The sequence below is a fragment of the Podarcis melisellensis genome (assembly GCF_964234715.1).
Source record: "Podarcis melisellensis genome assembly, chromosome: 14".
Lineage (NCBI taxonomy): Eukaryota > Metazoa > Chordata > Lepidosauria > Squamata > Lacertidae > Podarcis > Podarcis melisellensis.
The window spans coordinates 13,900,725-13,915,761 of NC_138546.1; the positions used below are offsets into that span (position 1 = coordinate 13,900,725).

Sequence of the window (15,037 nt, forward strand, 5' to 3'; positions counted from 1 at the left end):
TTTCCACAAGTGCAAGGCCACGTTTTCCCCCTTACATTTGATATTCTTTTTTTCCTGCAGTGGCTGCCATTTCAGATGAGGTACGAAGCTCCATTTCCCATGCTTTTGCCCATTTCTCCCACCCACATTCCTGGCCACTGTCTCCCCAATATACTGTGGTTTGGCAGGGACGGGAAATCCAACCCAGCTGCCTGTCATATTAGATCACAGCCTAAGGGCCACATTCCCTTCTGGGCAATCTTCCAGGGGCCATATGCCAGTGATGGGTGGGGCCAGAGGTAAAAGTGGGCAGGGCAATGAATGCATTTATTTTTTTAAAACGCATGTACAGTAGGCTAGTTTCTGCACATGTTCACCAACTGGAGACATTAGAGTTCAAGGACACATTCCAGCCTGGAAAAAATACTTGAGGATGAGATGAAATGTGGGTCCTGAGGGCCACATTTGGGCCTTGCACCAGAGGTTCCTCATCGCTCTTTTGGCGGCGTCCTCCTAAAAATTCACATTCCTTTAGGAAATGCCCTCCCTCTGCTTCCAGGCCTCCTGACCAGTGCTGATGCAATCTCCTTAGTAAAAAGCTAAAATCATCCTCTCTGGATTAGACAGGGATGTGGTGAGCACAGCATGGGGCAAAGCCAGGAACAGGCTCCCCTGCTGTGCCTAAAGCAGAGTTGCATTTTCTTCTGCCACTTGGAAGAGGAGGAGGAGGGGGGAGCTCAATGAAACACCTTTTGGGGGGCAGGCATTTGGGATCATAATCCCCCCCCCTTTCTCTGCTGGCCAAGGCTGGGTTATACACTGCTCCTTCCAGAAGAACAGCCCAAAGCAAGGCTGGGAAACCTGTAGCCCTCCTGATGATGTTAGGCAGTACTGCATGTCCACAGAACCACAGAATTGTAGAGTTGGGACATCTAGTCCAGCAATGCAGGAATCACAGCTGAAGAATCCTTAATGGCCTGAGCTCCATATGGTCTTGGGGAGGTTATATGTAATCCTGTTTTCATTCTGTTTACACCTCTAAAAGTTTTGGGGCAGACATGCTGCTTTGTTGGCCAATCAGTGCATGTCCTGAAACTACTTGGTGGAATCCTGTCACTTATACAACCAATGTCTGGGGTTTTTTTGGTTTCATTTTCATTGAACTATAATGCCGGGGTGCTCCTCCAGACAGCAATAATGTGGTAATGGTGGGGAAGAATCACAGAAAAACTAACAGAACAATGTGTGGAAGGTCCAGTATAAACCCATCACTTATGCACTATTATTGCATTAATGATATGAGACAGAATGAACACCAGCAGTCTTGAGGGGTCCCAAGTCACACTATACAAGATGTTCCCTCCAGGCCATTTTGTGAAAAACAGGAACCAGGTTGGGCAACTGGTTGTCTCATGGACATTGAGGCAAAGAAGTTAGAAAGCTTATATATTTTTTGTTTTAAATCAAATAAAGCGGTAGAGTGGCAAAAAATGGTGTCCCCAATCCCTGAAAATTCATTGATTTCCCCCATTTCATTCCCCTGTTCTCCTCCACCTCCTGAAGTTCACTGGAAAAGTTTCCTATGGAAACTTCCAGCCCAGCTAGATTGCAAATGAATTGGTACATTTTAATTGCATTATATTTTTAAAGATATAACCTGCCCTGGGTGAAGGGCAGTTACCGAATACAAAATGATGATGGTGGTCACAACCACAACTCCACTAACCGGGTCTGTTGCGGGCTGAACTCCAGGACTCGTGATCCTGCAAATGTTTTGTTGTCAAACGCCTCCTTGTTTGTATTGATCAGCTGCACTGGACTGAATCTTTGGTCAGTGAACCTCCCTGAATAGACTATTGTCTCTACAGTTCTATGATTCTGTTAATTTCCTTTCTTGTAACTTGAATCCATTGGTTCGGGTCCTACCCTCCAGTGCAGCAGAAAACAAGCTTGCTCCATCTTCATGCGACAGCCCTTCAGATATTTGGCTATCATATCACCTCTCAGCCTCCTCTTATCCAGACTGGGCATACCCAACTCCCTCAACCATTCCTCATAAGGCTTGGTGTCCAGACCCTTTATCTTCTTGGTCACCTTTCTCTGCACTCAGATAGGTGTGCGGAACAGATTTTTATGGGTGTAAAAACCCAGGAGTAATTCTTCCAAGGCACATTCCCCATTAGTGAGAGAGATCATACTGTCTTACCATCAACGTGTTGCAAAAGGAAAACTGCCGATATTTGCAAAGCCTCCTTTCTTTCTGCAAAAATGGATAATGCTGATCTTTTCTGCAAAAAGGATAATGTTGCCCCGTCCCCATCCTCCCCCAGGATCTTGCAGTTATAAACATGTCCTTTTGTGGACTTGTGCAGTGTGCGCAGTGTGTAAAAAGTGACAGTTGTGCAGCAGCAGCAGGAGGGTGGGGGGAAAAAAGGCCACAGTCATCTCAAGGTGCTTTTGTTTTTTAATACGTTGACAATAGTCAAGAGAGAAAGAATATACAACAGCTAAAATTTCCACACACACACAGTTTTAAGGCCACATTGAAAAAAAGATGAAAGAACTTAAGGCTTCTCTAAAAGGGGCAACTCATAGGATGCCATGGCATGAACACTGAGTTGGAAACAGTCCAGATAACCTGATTTACCCATAGGGAAATCTCTCAACCAACAGCCTCCCAAGCTTTTTTTAAAAAGGAGCCAGTGCCCCACACTTTTTTTGCTGTTGCCATCGCTGTTTGTTAATGGCAACCAACATAAAAAAAAAAACCCTACAAAGCACGCTCCATTTCTTCGTCCGGCATATTTCCCCAGCAAATCTGAAGGTGCTGTTCTTTAACAAAGCAACGCCAACCACCTCCTTCCATCAAGGGTGATTCTAATCACAAACGGAACCAAAAGACAACTCATTTTTTTTTTTTTATAATATACAAATACGGCACAATGAACTGTGCCGGGTAGAAGATCGCTCTGCTATCAGAGGCACCTGTACAGTATCTTGCTGTTTATTTGGCAAGTTCTAATACTTATAAGTTTTCTTTCTTTGTCTTTTTTATTTTAAATTACTAAAATAGAGAGGGAGAGAGAGAGAGAGAGAGAGAGAGAGAGAGAGAAAGAAAGAAAGAAAGAAAGGATTTGCATAGATTGTACATTCAGCTATTTCCCCCCACTTTCCCCAAACCCTCTTTTCTTGTTTTCATTAGGTAAACACGTTTCAAAGTATTAGTGAGGTAGTACCTTTGGTAGCAAAAGAAGGTAACCAAGGCAGAAGCAATTGGGCAGGAAAGTGAGAGAATGAAAACAGGTGCTTTTGGGGAGGAAACTGCAAGGATGGAGGGCCCCCCCTGCAGAATGATGGGAATTGTAGTCCAGCAATATCTGGAGGGCCACAGTTCTCCCCACCATGCCTGATTAACAGCATCTGAACTTGTCAAGAAAAACATGACATAAACTGCTACCGTGATACTAAGCTGGAAAATACATACATATATATTTAATGCTTCGGAATGAAGTGCAAAGTTCCACCTCTGAAGCATCAGGAATCAGGGGAGGGGGAGAAGGAGGAGAGTAAAGAATATTTTGCATTACATAAGGACTCTTACAGCTGCCTAATGAAAGGAACATAGGAAGCTGCCTTATATTGAGTTAGATCGCTGGTCCATCGAGCTCAGCATTGTCTACACTGACTGGCAGTGACTGTCCAGGGTTTCAAAGAGGTTTCGCTCCCAGCTTTACCCGAAGATGTTAAGGACTGAACCTGGGACCCTCTGTGTGCAAAGCAGAGGATCTACAGCTGAGCTAAGCCCTCCCTACGCTGCTCAGTGGGATCTTGGGGTTTTGTGCTCCCTGGAAGCTCTTGAACAACCACAAAGATTCCTTGCACGAGTTCAAACGTGTTACATTCCGCATGGAGGTGTTGTAGCACAAGAGCTGATGGGTAGGTGGAGTGAAAGTGGGAGCGCCCAGAATGGTCTAAAGAATGTGGCTCAGATCCTGCACACGGTTACGTGCCCGTTGAGCCACAGATCTCATTCTTCTGCGAATGTGCAAAGAGTTGCATCCACAGGGTGCTGATGTGCTAAGAATGAGCGCATGTTGCAGGCAAGCCGAACCTGGTGGACTCAGCAGTTACTTTCCCATCCGTTCAGCCTACAGATGAAGCTTTTGGGAATCCCGGTGTAGGGCTTCATCTGTGGGCTAGAAGCTCCAGGCGGTGGATCTGTTTCCACAGTCCACATAACCAGGCAGTCCAGCTCAAGATGCGTCACAGTCTACTGGGAGCAACTGTGGGGATTGCTGCAAGCTGAGTGATCTGCACCACAGATTTAAGAAGCTGCCTTGACCTGAGACACTCAAGGAGAGGGATGGACAGAATCCCAGCTTGGGCAGATTTGCATATGCATCGTTCTGCGCTCAGTGAGCACAACCTGAAGCAATGACCCAAGCATGGGAGATGCCTGCCAAACATCAAACGCCATTGGCTCACATCAACTCAGCACAGTCGTTTTCAAGGAAGACCACTTGGGTGCAGCTCAGAGAGTGATGAATACAGATGAATGAATAAACCCCACAAGGCTGGATGGAAATCTGGGTTTTCCTTGTTTCAGCATGAGAATGTTGGGCTCCTGGTCTTCTGCTAGGACTTGGGACGGTTCTCCAGGAGAGAAGGTCTTCTTACAGAAGCACCTAAGCCATGGACAGGGAAATCCATGGCCCTCCAGATGTTATTGGACTCAAACTCCTATCAGCCCTTGCCAGCAGGCACAATGGCAGAGATCATGGAAGCACCATGTGGACCTATAGAACTGTGGTTTTCTAAGATTCTGATAGACATGGATGGGTACACTGATATGAGCAGCTGCTACCTCTGACTGGATGATTTCTGATGGAATGGGTTCCATCCTCTCTCCCCTCTTTTATCAGTGATTGGAACATCTAGGTTTTCTTTTTTTTGTAGTCAGAATTCTTATTCGAGTGGAAATCAAGAACACAGGAAAAGGGAAGGGGGAGAAATGAGATGTCTTTTTGTTTTGTTTTGTTTTTCTTAAAAAAGGCCTTTTCTTAATAAAGGCAGCTTTCGTTAGTAAGATAAGATAATCTCCAAGCTGCATAAGCAGCACCTACTAATTAGTCATTGACTAAAAATACAAATAAATACCTAAAACCGCCCTCCTATGTAGCCTCCTTTGCTGCCAGCTCTAAACATTTAATGCTCTGCCTTCATGCCAGCACAGCTGACACTGCAATTTCAAAGTCCAAAGCGAACGGTAGTAGCTTTAAACCAAACAGGATGGTGAGAGGAAAAACATTAGCAAGCCACTGGAAACTCAGAAGTTTCTTTTTTTTTTTTTTACGGTCACCACTGCAGTTGTTTTAAAAGGGAATTTAACTGATTCTTGCGACGTGCTTCTTCTGTCGTCAGGCTCTTCCAAGAGGTGAGCTTACAGAACAGTGCAAGTCTGTGCAGGTCTACTCAGAAGGAAGCCCCGCTAAACTAGTTGGGATTGAGGCTGCTTCCAGGGTACCAGTTTACTGACCATCCAACCTGATTTGTTTGCAAGGAGGTGGCTGTTTGAATGGTCATTCGTTCTGCTTTGTTTGTGAGATAGGTTAGGTGATGTGGTCTTAAAAACCAACACTTTCCAATGCAATTTGCCATCACTTTCCTTATCTCAAGGAAGTTCAGTCTGGGGTGGGACGGGGGAAGCTGGTTTGTCACACAGGACCCTCCCGATCAATTACAATTGCACAACTTGAACTTGCTAGTATGTGACTGAATCCCACAGCAAAACAGTGGCAGTCTGGAAGTGCCCTTACGCCCAGGTACGCATGCACAGGATTGCACTGGAGTAGGCCTGAAATTTTTACACAGTCGCAAAATGTGGGTGGGGGGGGGGAGGAAGAAGAGAAAGAAACCTTTTTAAGAAAAAATACATTAACTGGCTATTTTTACACAAACACACCCACCTGTATATGTAGATTGCACAACTTATGCCAAAGAGCTTAGCTAGAAATTAACTGGACTAAAATGCCATTTGAATGTTAATAGAATCTGTACTTTTTCCTCAGTGTTAGACTGCCTGGGGACCAGATGATATGCCACCAGCTCCCAAAAGTGGAAAAACAACTGTGCTCAAGACCTGCGAAAATGTTACAGGTAAAACACATAAATGCACTCCAGGGGGCGCTGCTCTCCCTCCTATGGAAGAGCAGCTTTTAACACTAGCCCCAAAGAGTCATTTGTCCCAAACTGACCCACTGGGCTGATTGCCCCACCAGTCTCAGCCTTGATTCCCATAAGCCCCTGTGCCTGTCTTCTTGCTGACAACCATTCTTGGGGGACACAGTGCTGTCATCTTCCTCCTCCTCCTTGCCCTCAGTAGAAATTTATCGGGGAGGAAGATGGGGACAAGACCAGAATGAGTTGCCCTTGCCTTGCACTGGCGCCACCTACTGCTGGTATTCCTGCTTTGCGCCCTACCCAGGATTCCCTCCTGCAACCTTCTAAAATCAGAATATTGGAAACTGCCTGAAACCAAGCCCAGGGCTGACTGCTCTGACCGGCAGCAGCTCTTGAGGGTCTGAGGCAGCTTCCTGTAACTTGAGGATTAAGCACAGGCTGGTGGGAGTAGTTGAACTCTTTCCCTCTTATAACTATATAATAATAATAATCTATTATTTATACCCCACCCATCTGGCTGGGTTTCCACAGCCACTCGGGGAGGCTCTCAACTGAATATTAAAAACACAATACATTAAACATTAAAAACCTCCCTAAACAGCTGCTGTTTCCCTGCCTGAAAACACTTCTTAAAAATGCTGGGGTAGAGGAAGGGGTTTCTTCCCATTGGGGCTGTCTGCAAGTGTTTTGTAGTCTGCTATGACAAATATTGAACTCTTGTGAATATCAGTGAGTTGTGTGTGTGTGTGTCAGACTGAATAAATAAATAAATAAATACATAGTTACATACATAACAAAAGGGGGATGGGGAGCCCCAAGTCCTTGCCAGTGAAAACACGGCTTGGCATAGTGATAATTTCAACACTTTTGCTAGGCTGCTGTGGGAATGCTTTGGGAAGTGATGGCATGGGGAGTGATGGCAATTTCAGCATCTGCAACCGGCTGCCATTTTGCTACTCATTTTCCATCTATTTATCAGCTGTGTGTGTGTGTGTGTGTGTGTGTGTGTGTGTGATAAAATAGCCAACACACCTCAGACTGAGGTTTTAAATAATCTGTAGTCTTGATACTGCACCCGCGCTAAAAACTTAAGGCATGTTTTAAAAACTGGTTTCCTTCTCTCCACACCTTCCCGGAGCTTAAAATGACAGCCATTCGATGAAATTAGCTGTCGACCCTCCGTACCACTTCCAAGAACTACGTGAAAACTAAATCGTACGTTTTCTTGAAGGATGCCTGGCAGTTAATCCACTTCGAAACCAGCCCAAGTTTAGGAGGGCAGGTGGATAATCCTCCCCCCGTGTCACAAGAGCAACCATGTTAAATTCCCTTTTAAAAGCCAGTGGAGGGATGTGTACCCTGTGCTACCTCAAACGACCGTCGGGTTTAACAGGCCCCAGCTCAGATTTTGGGTCTGGGCTGAGTGAACTCCAAGACGTTTGGCTACAGGCCTGCATGACTGGGCAGGAGGTGGGGCCTGTGCTGCAGATATCCACAGCTGACCACATGCCTCCCACCAGTTTGTCCACCCAGTTCTCCAGCTTGCTGCCCGTAAGGGCTGCATTCTTCTTTGCTTGGTCCACCTGCGCAGCATCAATGGGGATATTCAGAACCGGGTTGAGGCCTTGGAAACTCTGCTCCATGTAGGCGTTCTTTGGAGGTCCGCTGTGCAACCTCGTGGCTTCTTCTGTAAAAACAACAACAAACCGAAATCCAAAGTTGAGATGCTTCACGCCAATCTGACCTTCAGATCAAAACTACCATTAGCATGCTCTGCATAGGGCTGCCATTCAAAACCATTTGGTGGTTTAGTGTGGCGGCACCGACCCTTTGGAACTCCCTGCCTCTTGATATCGGGCAGGCACCTTCACTGTGCTCTTTCTAGTGGATGCTAAAAACATTTTTGTTTAGACAAAGCTACCCAGATGTTTAGAAAGTTGACGTGAGTTTTTAATCTATTGCTACCTTAATTTTTTGAACGTCTTAAATTACTGTTGTTAACTTTTCTTGGTGATAATTTTCCTGCTTTACATTTTTTTTGGTAAACTGCTTTGAGTTCCCTTTGACAAATCAAGCAGCGTATAAATTTTATGAAATAAATAAATAAATAATTGCGTGTAAAAGTAACCCTAGACCACGCCTCCTAATGAAATACTCGCACAGTGTGTAGCAATACAAAAATGGGAACGCCCCCTTCATTAAAAGCAGGACAGTGGTTCCTCAGGTTAAGTACTTAATTCGTTCCAGAGGTCCTTTCTTAACCTGAAACTGTTCTTAACCTGAAGCACCACCGGAGCGCGATTTCTGTTCTCATCCTGAAGCAAAGTTCTTAACCCGAGGTACTATTTCTGGGTTAGCAGAGTCTGTAACCTGAAGCGTCTGTAACCTGAAGCGTATGTAACCCGAGGTACCACTGTACAGAGCAATCACTGGAATGGACATAACAAGTGCCTGTGGAATCAGGCCTATGGCTCATTGAGTCCAGCGTCCGGTTCTCATAGTGGCTGAACAATTGCCTGTGGGAAACCAACAAGCAGGATTCAAGCATGAGAGCACTCTTCCCTCCTGTGGTTTCCAGCAATTGGGATTCTGAAGCCATCCAATTTGGTGCCCTCCCGTGGAAGCAAGTTCCATAGTTTAACTTTGCACTCTTTGAAGAAGTGCTTTCGTTTTATCTGTCTTGAACTTTCTAACATTCAGCTTCATTGAGTGTCCACGGTGCTACATGAAAGGTGCTTAAAACTGCCTGTAGGAAACTAGCTGGGATTTTTGCCTCAAAATTCACATATGGAAATTGGGATAGAGGTGGTTGGGGTTAATGGATTTCCCCACAGCCTAGACTTGATGCCAGGAAGGGACTCGTCCGAACTCTGCCAAAACATACATACCACCTCCAGGGCAAAATGCCTTCATTCAAGAAGGCCCTCTCAGACTTGGAGAACTATGCTGTGTGTTCCAGTGGGTCTGTGGGCCAGGAATGACATACTAGTGTCTACAATTCCTGCCACGTCGCCTGTGTAATTTGCAACTCGTGCCAATTATCTAAGCTCTTCCTTTTGTGCAAGGAAGCAATGGTTTGATCTTCTGTTGTAAATTGGCTAAGGCTCCGTCTCCCTGGCTTGGACACTCTTCGTGGTTCTCTGAGACTTAAGTTTTATATTTTGAGGTAAACCCCCTCCCTTGCAAGCCCCCCCCCGGCCAACCCTGATTATTCAGTTATATTAAATATGCTGTTTCTGTCTGGCTTATTATGGCTTTGATCATATAATTCGCTTGCCAAGGCAGTTGAATTCTACCTGATTTATTTAGATGGCATGAGCTCTCACTGTAGGCACCTGCTGGATCACACCAAGGGCTTATCTAGTCCAGCATCCTGTTCTTGGCCAACCAGATGCCTGTGAGAAGCCCACAAGCTGGACGTGAGCACAGCTGAACTGTCCCCACTTGCGAATCCCAGCAACTGTCATTCAAAGGCAGGCTGCCTCTGACATGTGCCATGCCCACCATCACACTGCCCTCACTCTGTATAGGCATTCAGCCCCATTTTGACATGATCCTTGGGCGGGGTGGGGAAATCACTGTGGCTGAAGAAGTTTACAGAAAATGAGCTACCCTCTCCCCATCCTTTAGTTCTGCCCTATTATTTATCCTTCATAAAAGGCAGGTCTCATTACACTGCTCTTTGAATCTAGAGGTGCGTAGTGATTTTCTGTGTGTGTGGCAGCCTTGGCATTGTTCACAAAATATCAGAAAAATGGCTCTTAGAGATGTCCTAATTTTTCTGTCAGTTTCACAGCATTTATCTGGCATTAGAAGTAAGTTTAAGTAACGCAAGTGGTGGCAAAGCCAAAAAATGCTGAAAAAAGGAAGAAAAAAGAAAGAAAAGAAAGCTAAGAGGCTTTATAACAATTTCCCGCATGCAGCATAATGTTTCTGAACTGCAAGGTCTTGGAGAGGCACACTCAAGAGCTCAGACTGCGAATGCTCTTCTAAACTTCTGCTCTAATCTCAGTGTGCCTCTTGAAATCATGTACCCTTTCCCACGATATTCCAACTGTGCAGACGTCAGGCTCCCAAATGTGGCCCTTCAGACCTCTCTGTCTGGCTTTCGGGGTTCTCTCAAGGCCACATATCCTCTTGGGCCACATCCTGAACCACCCCTGCTTTGTCCCACTCCTTTTTTCTTCTTCCCTGGCTGTGAAATGTGTCCTGGAACCCTGATAATGCCTCTTGCTTGCTTGCCTGGTGATGCTTAGAGAGGGTTGGTGGTGTCACGGTGCATAGAAACTATCATAATAAAATTATTTACATGCCACCCATCTGACTGGGTTACCCAAGCCACTCTGGCCAGCTTCCAACAAATGAAAACACAGTAAGATGTAACAAACGCTAAAAACTTCCCTACGCAGGGCTGCAGAACAAAGGCAAAATATACACACATTGCTCTGCCTCCTTGTGCTTCTGGCCTCATCCATCACTAGATGTAGCCTTGGGAAGATGGAAATGAAAATGGGGGTGGGAAAGGAATGGAGGGCACGACTGTCTGCTTGAACAGGAGCACTTGAAACTACAACAGGTCTCCCTTCTATACCTGCATTTTAGGCAACAGCACTGCATTGGTTCCTTCGTATAATCAGTACCCCCCTTGCACCTTGAGTTGCACCAGTACAATAAATAATAGAAGGGCAATGTTTTTTCCAGTAATGAACTCCTTCCTCAAGTCAGTAGATTACTCCTTAATCTCTGTGGTCATTATCAAAGCGCTTGACTCTAACAGGCTCTTCTGCTGAAATTAAGGAAAGTTAACAGTGCTTTCACTTTGTTTGGACTGCATCCTGTGTTGTACTAAGAAGCAGGCATGATGCATCAGATCAAAGGCTCATCAAGTCCAGCATCTTTTTGTCCTACGGTGGCCAACCAGATGCCTCTGGGATGCTGTAAGGAGTTGCAGGGGCTCATTCACCAGCACTTTGCCCTTTAAAGAGGCCCTGATCCCCTACCACCAAGCAGCAAACAAGGAATGGCTTCTGAGGAATCCTTGACTGGATTCCAGCGCTGGATGGAGCTAGGCAGTGCCCTCCCATTCACCTGCCTGAGGGGAGGGGAGGTGTACAGCTGCCTCAGCCAAAACAGAAAGGACAGGAAACCTGTGCCACATTCACACCACACATTTAAAGCAGTACAATACCACTTTAGATGGTCATGCCCCCCCCCACAAAATTATGGGAACTGCAGGTTGTTAAGGGTGCTGAGGGTTCTTCGCAGACCCCTGCTCCCCTCACAGAATGACGATTCTCAGCATGGCTTAACTGTGAGGGGGATTGGGGCCTCCTAACAGCTCTCAGCACCATTAACAAATAAGCACTCCCAGGATTCTTTGCGGAACGTCTTGATTCTTTAAAGTGGTATCATACTGCTTTAAACGTATGGTGTGAATGTGACCCAGGAGGATGCAGAGTCTCAGAGAAGCAGGACAGTGGAATCAGGCCGGAATAGTTAGGCTTGTGAAGCAACAGACCTGAAATAAATCCATCCTTACAGCAGCTCTGACAGGAGTCAGTGCCTTCTTTGACCCCTTAGGTGTGGGCCTATGGAAGATACGGAACGTGCTTTTGTTGACATCTCTTCCCCCTCTAGGATGCAGCACAGAAACCAACAGGCAGAATGTGTTCATCGTCTGCTATAACTCTCCAGCTGCATGCTTACTTAAACATTTATATATGCAAAATGAAGTGTTAATTGCTGCTTATCAATTTTTTAGTATGTTGCAGTGATATTATATGTCTTATTATGCATTGTTACCATATCACTGTATTTAGACTTTGTGAACTGCTTTGAGCAGAGATTTGCTTGAGGAAAATGTGGTATGTAAATAAACTGACATTCACAAAACAACGACAAGTCAGAGGCAATCCCCCCCCCACCTGATCCTGAAGGTAGTATGTATCCCTCATGGCTAGCAGCCGTAGATAAACTTTATGTTCCATTGTATTTCCTTAATTCCCTTTTAATGCAAGCTAAGTTGATGGCCACTATCATGTTATGAGAAAAATAAGAAGAGGCTTTCTGGATCTGACCCAAGCCCCATCTTAGTTAAGTACCTGCGGCCAAGCTGTAATTGCAAATAACAGTTTGGTTCGCAAAAAGGACTTACCTTGCCTGATGCTTTGCCTGTTAGAAAATGTCAGCGGAGAGACCAGGAATTTGGTTTCTGCTACAGGGACCCAGTGATGCAGGATCTTAACAGTCCAGATTCCTGGGCGGAGAGGCAAATTCAACGGTGGCTTGTAGTGAGTAAACTCTGCGCTGGATTCTATTAGGATATCATACGTGGCGGCGATAGTGTTTGTGGGGTCCACCCAGATGACAGTAACAGTGACATTGGGGCCCTTCCCCCACTTCTGCATGCCGATTGGTTCATCCATGGGCCCAATGAGTCCCCCAAAGTTCCGGAATATTCTCTCCTTAGCATCCCAGTCGGTTCCAATCTGAAAGGTAAACAGAAGCATTGCACATCAGGTAACACTGAAAGAAACAACCAACTGCTTTAAAAATCAACATATTCTGTTCTTTTTTTGTAATTGCCGCGTTGGATGGCTGCTATAAGGTCCTGAGTTGCTCTGCTGCTCTCCATCCCACTGTTTTTTTTTTTGGGGGGGGAATTATTTTCTAAGGGAGAGATAAATGGAGCTAAATGATTGACGGAGGCAGCCAGTAGCCACCCTTCCTGTGCATCTGTGAATGCAATCTCTGTCTCAATGCTAGGGACCAGAGATGGGGTTCTGTGGGGTCGAAGGGAGTCAGTTACTCCAATTACTATTCCTGCAGCAGGGTCCTCATCTCCAGCACACCGGGGCCACCCAATCTGCATGAAGGGGGAGCTTTTGCGCAATTGAGAAGAAGTGCTTTCACCTTCTGTGCTCACTGGAGCCAGACTGAAAGGAGGCAAGTCAGTCCCTGAGGGCTGGCTCCTAGGGTCACTCTGGAACAGGCAAGTGGCAATAACATTGAGGAGGTGGAGCTCTTCTGTTCTGTAGCTCTAAAGCTAAGCATTTAGGAATGTCGGAAACACAAGGTGTGTGAGTTTCAAGAGAACAGTGTGCAAGTTCTGTGACATACAAGGGAAACACAACTTGATTTCCCCTGAAATACTCAAAATGATTTTGTTGGCATCTGTCTGTCTCAAGTCTCAAGAGACAATGGAGTGTACCTCTGGGGATGAAGCCAAACTGCTGCATTAACAGCACAGAAATGACCTCTCTGAGGAGAAAGCCAAGGCAGCGTGTATGGAGGCCCTGGGCTACCCAGACAACAAGACCCCCTTCTCATTCTTGCTCATATGGTCCAAAGGAAAGCAGAGCAATACGTCTGGCACCAGCCTGGCTGCAGGAGACCCTATTGCCTTAGGGACTTTTAGGGTTGACTCCTTAGCTTGTTCTTCTCCCAAAGATATCCCACAAGGCAGTGGAAGTTCAGGACCAGAGTTTTGCTTCTCCTAGATGGGATGGGCTACCTTCTCAGGCTGACAAGCCCCATCTGCCCCAGTTATATGTGCATAGAAAATAGTAGATCTAGTAGAGAGCCAGCGCATCATTGCAATGCATCCCTAATTATTATTAATGCAAAATCATAGGATCATTATATAAATATAGAAAGCTTTATAGTCTCAGAAAGGGGTGTGGCTATGAGGGGGTCACAGCTGTGACTTATCATGAAGGGGACCTGCACTTCTACATTTGCCACGGCATTACTTCCAAGGACCCTTCACAATTCTTGTTGGCACTAAAGCACCAATGCTTGTAATATGTTACCTGCAGGTTTCCTGCTCAGCCTGACACCACCTGGAACAGCTTCAACTGATTCTTTTTTTAACGCCCAGTAGGTGGTGGCAGGAATGAAGGGAAGAATCACAGAACAACAAGTTTCTATATAGAACTATACTGATTTACAACCAACCACAAACATTGAACAGACTTTACATTTTCTTGGCTGTTCTCTCCCCATCACCCCAATGTTTCAGCTATGCCTGAGATAGCTGTAATCGTTTGCTACTATCCAAGGGGGAACAGGGACACAAGGAACTGCAATTAAATGTGGCATGAACCGGTTGCTGAAAGTATTTGTAATCAGCGAAGTATGAACTCCCCAGGTCACACACACACAAGGAGGAAGAAGGTGGGAGAAGGTACAGAAGGCACAAATCCAAAGAGATGATGCCTTCACTGGAGACAAAAGCAGATTCTTGGGCCTTCAGATCAGACTCAGGTCTCTCTGCAAGCACCTCTGAGCCACTGGTGGGTGATCCTTGCAAAGAGCAGCATGTGGAGATTTGAAGCCCCGACTATCAGCTGATTTGACACCTCCTGGACGAATGCGCAGATTGAGACCCAGTTACTCACTAGCTTTTTGCCTCCCCCATGCAGTTCACGTAAGTGCAGCCCTGCTGGATCAGGCCAGTGGTCCATCTAGTCCAGCATTTTGTTCTCATAGTGGTCCACAAGATGCCTATGGGAAGTCTACAAGCAAGACTTGAGCGCAACAGCACCCTGTCTTCCAGCAGGTGGCATTCAGAAGAATTACTGCCTCCAACTTGATCTCTCCCCTGCTGAGATGCAAGAGTTAAGCATGGCCCATTGCATTCTCCACCTCAGCTGGTCAGGACTAGGACCTGTCCTATCAAGCATGCATTTCCTGCAATAACGGTAGCTTTCTTACTTTTCTAAACTCAGTCCCAGTGTGATTGCAACAGGGATTCTGCATCAAGTTCACTTCTGCTAAGCGTTTAAACTCCCAAAGTCACCACTTTCTGTACTGCAGACAGGCTGATCACCACTGTGTCTCATCCCCTTGTACTTCTGTGCCATCAGAGAATCCACTC

General features: G+C 45.8%; 1 protein-coding gene across 1 annotated transcript in view; it reads right to left on the bottom strand.

Annotated features, from left to right (window-relative positions):
* Positions 1-2,425: 2,425 nt before the first annotated feature.
* XYLT1 (xylosyltransferase 1) overlaps positions 2,426-15,037 on the bottom strand; it is a 164,025-nt gene continuing 151,413 nt past the window's right edge. Inside the window, exons 11-12 of the mRNA XM_081887983.1 lie at positions 12,314-12,647; positions 2,426-7,846 (exon numbers count right to left, since the gene is read on the bottom strand). Of these exons, the coding sequence (XP_081744109.1) occupies positions 7,524-7,846; positions 12,314-12,647 (657 nt within the window). The 3' untranslated portion in view covers positions 2,426-7,523. The remainder of the gene's footprint in view (positions 7,847-12,313; positions 12,648-15,037) is intronic.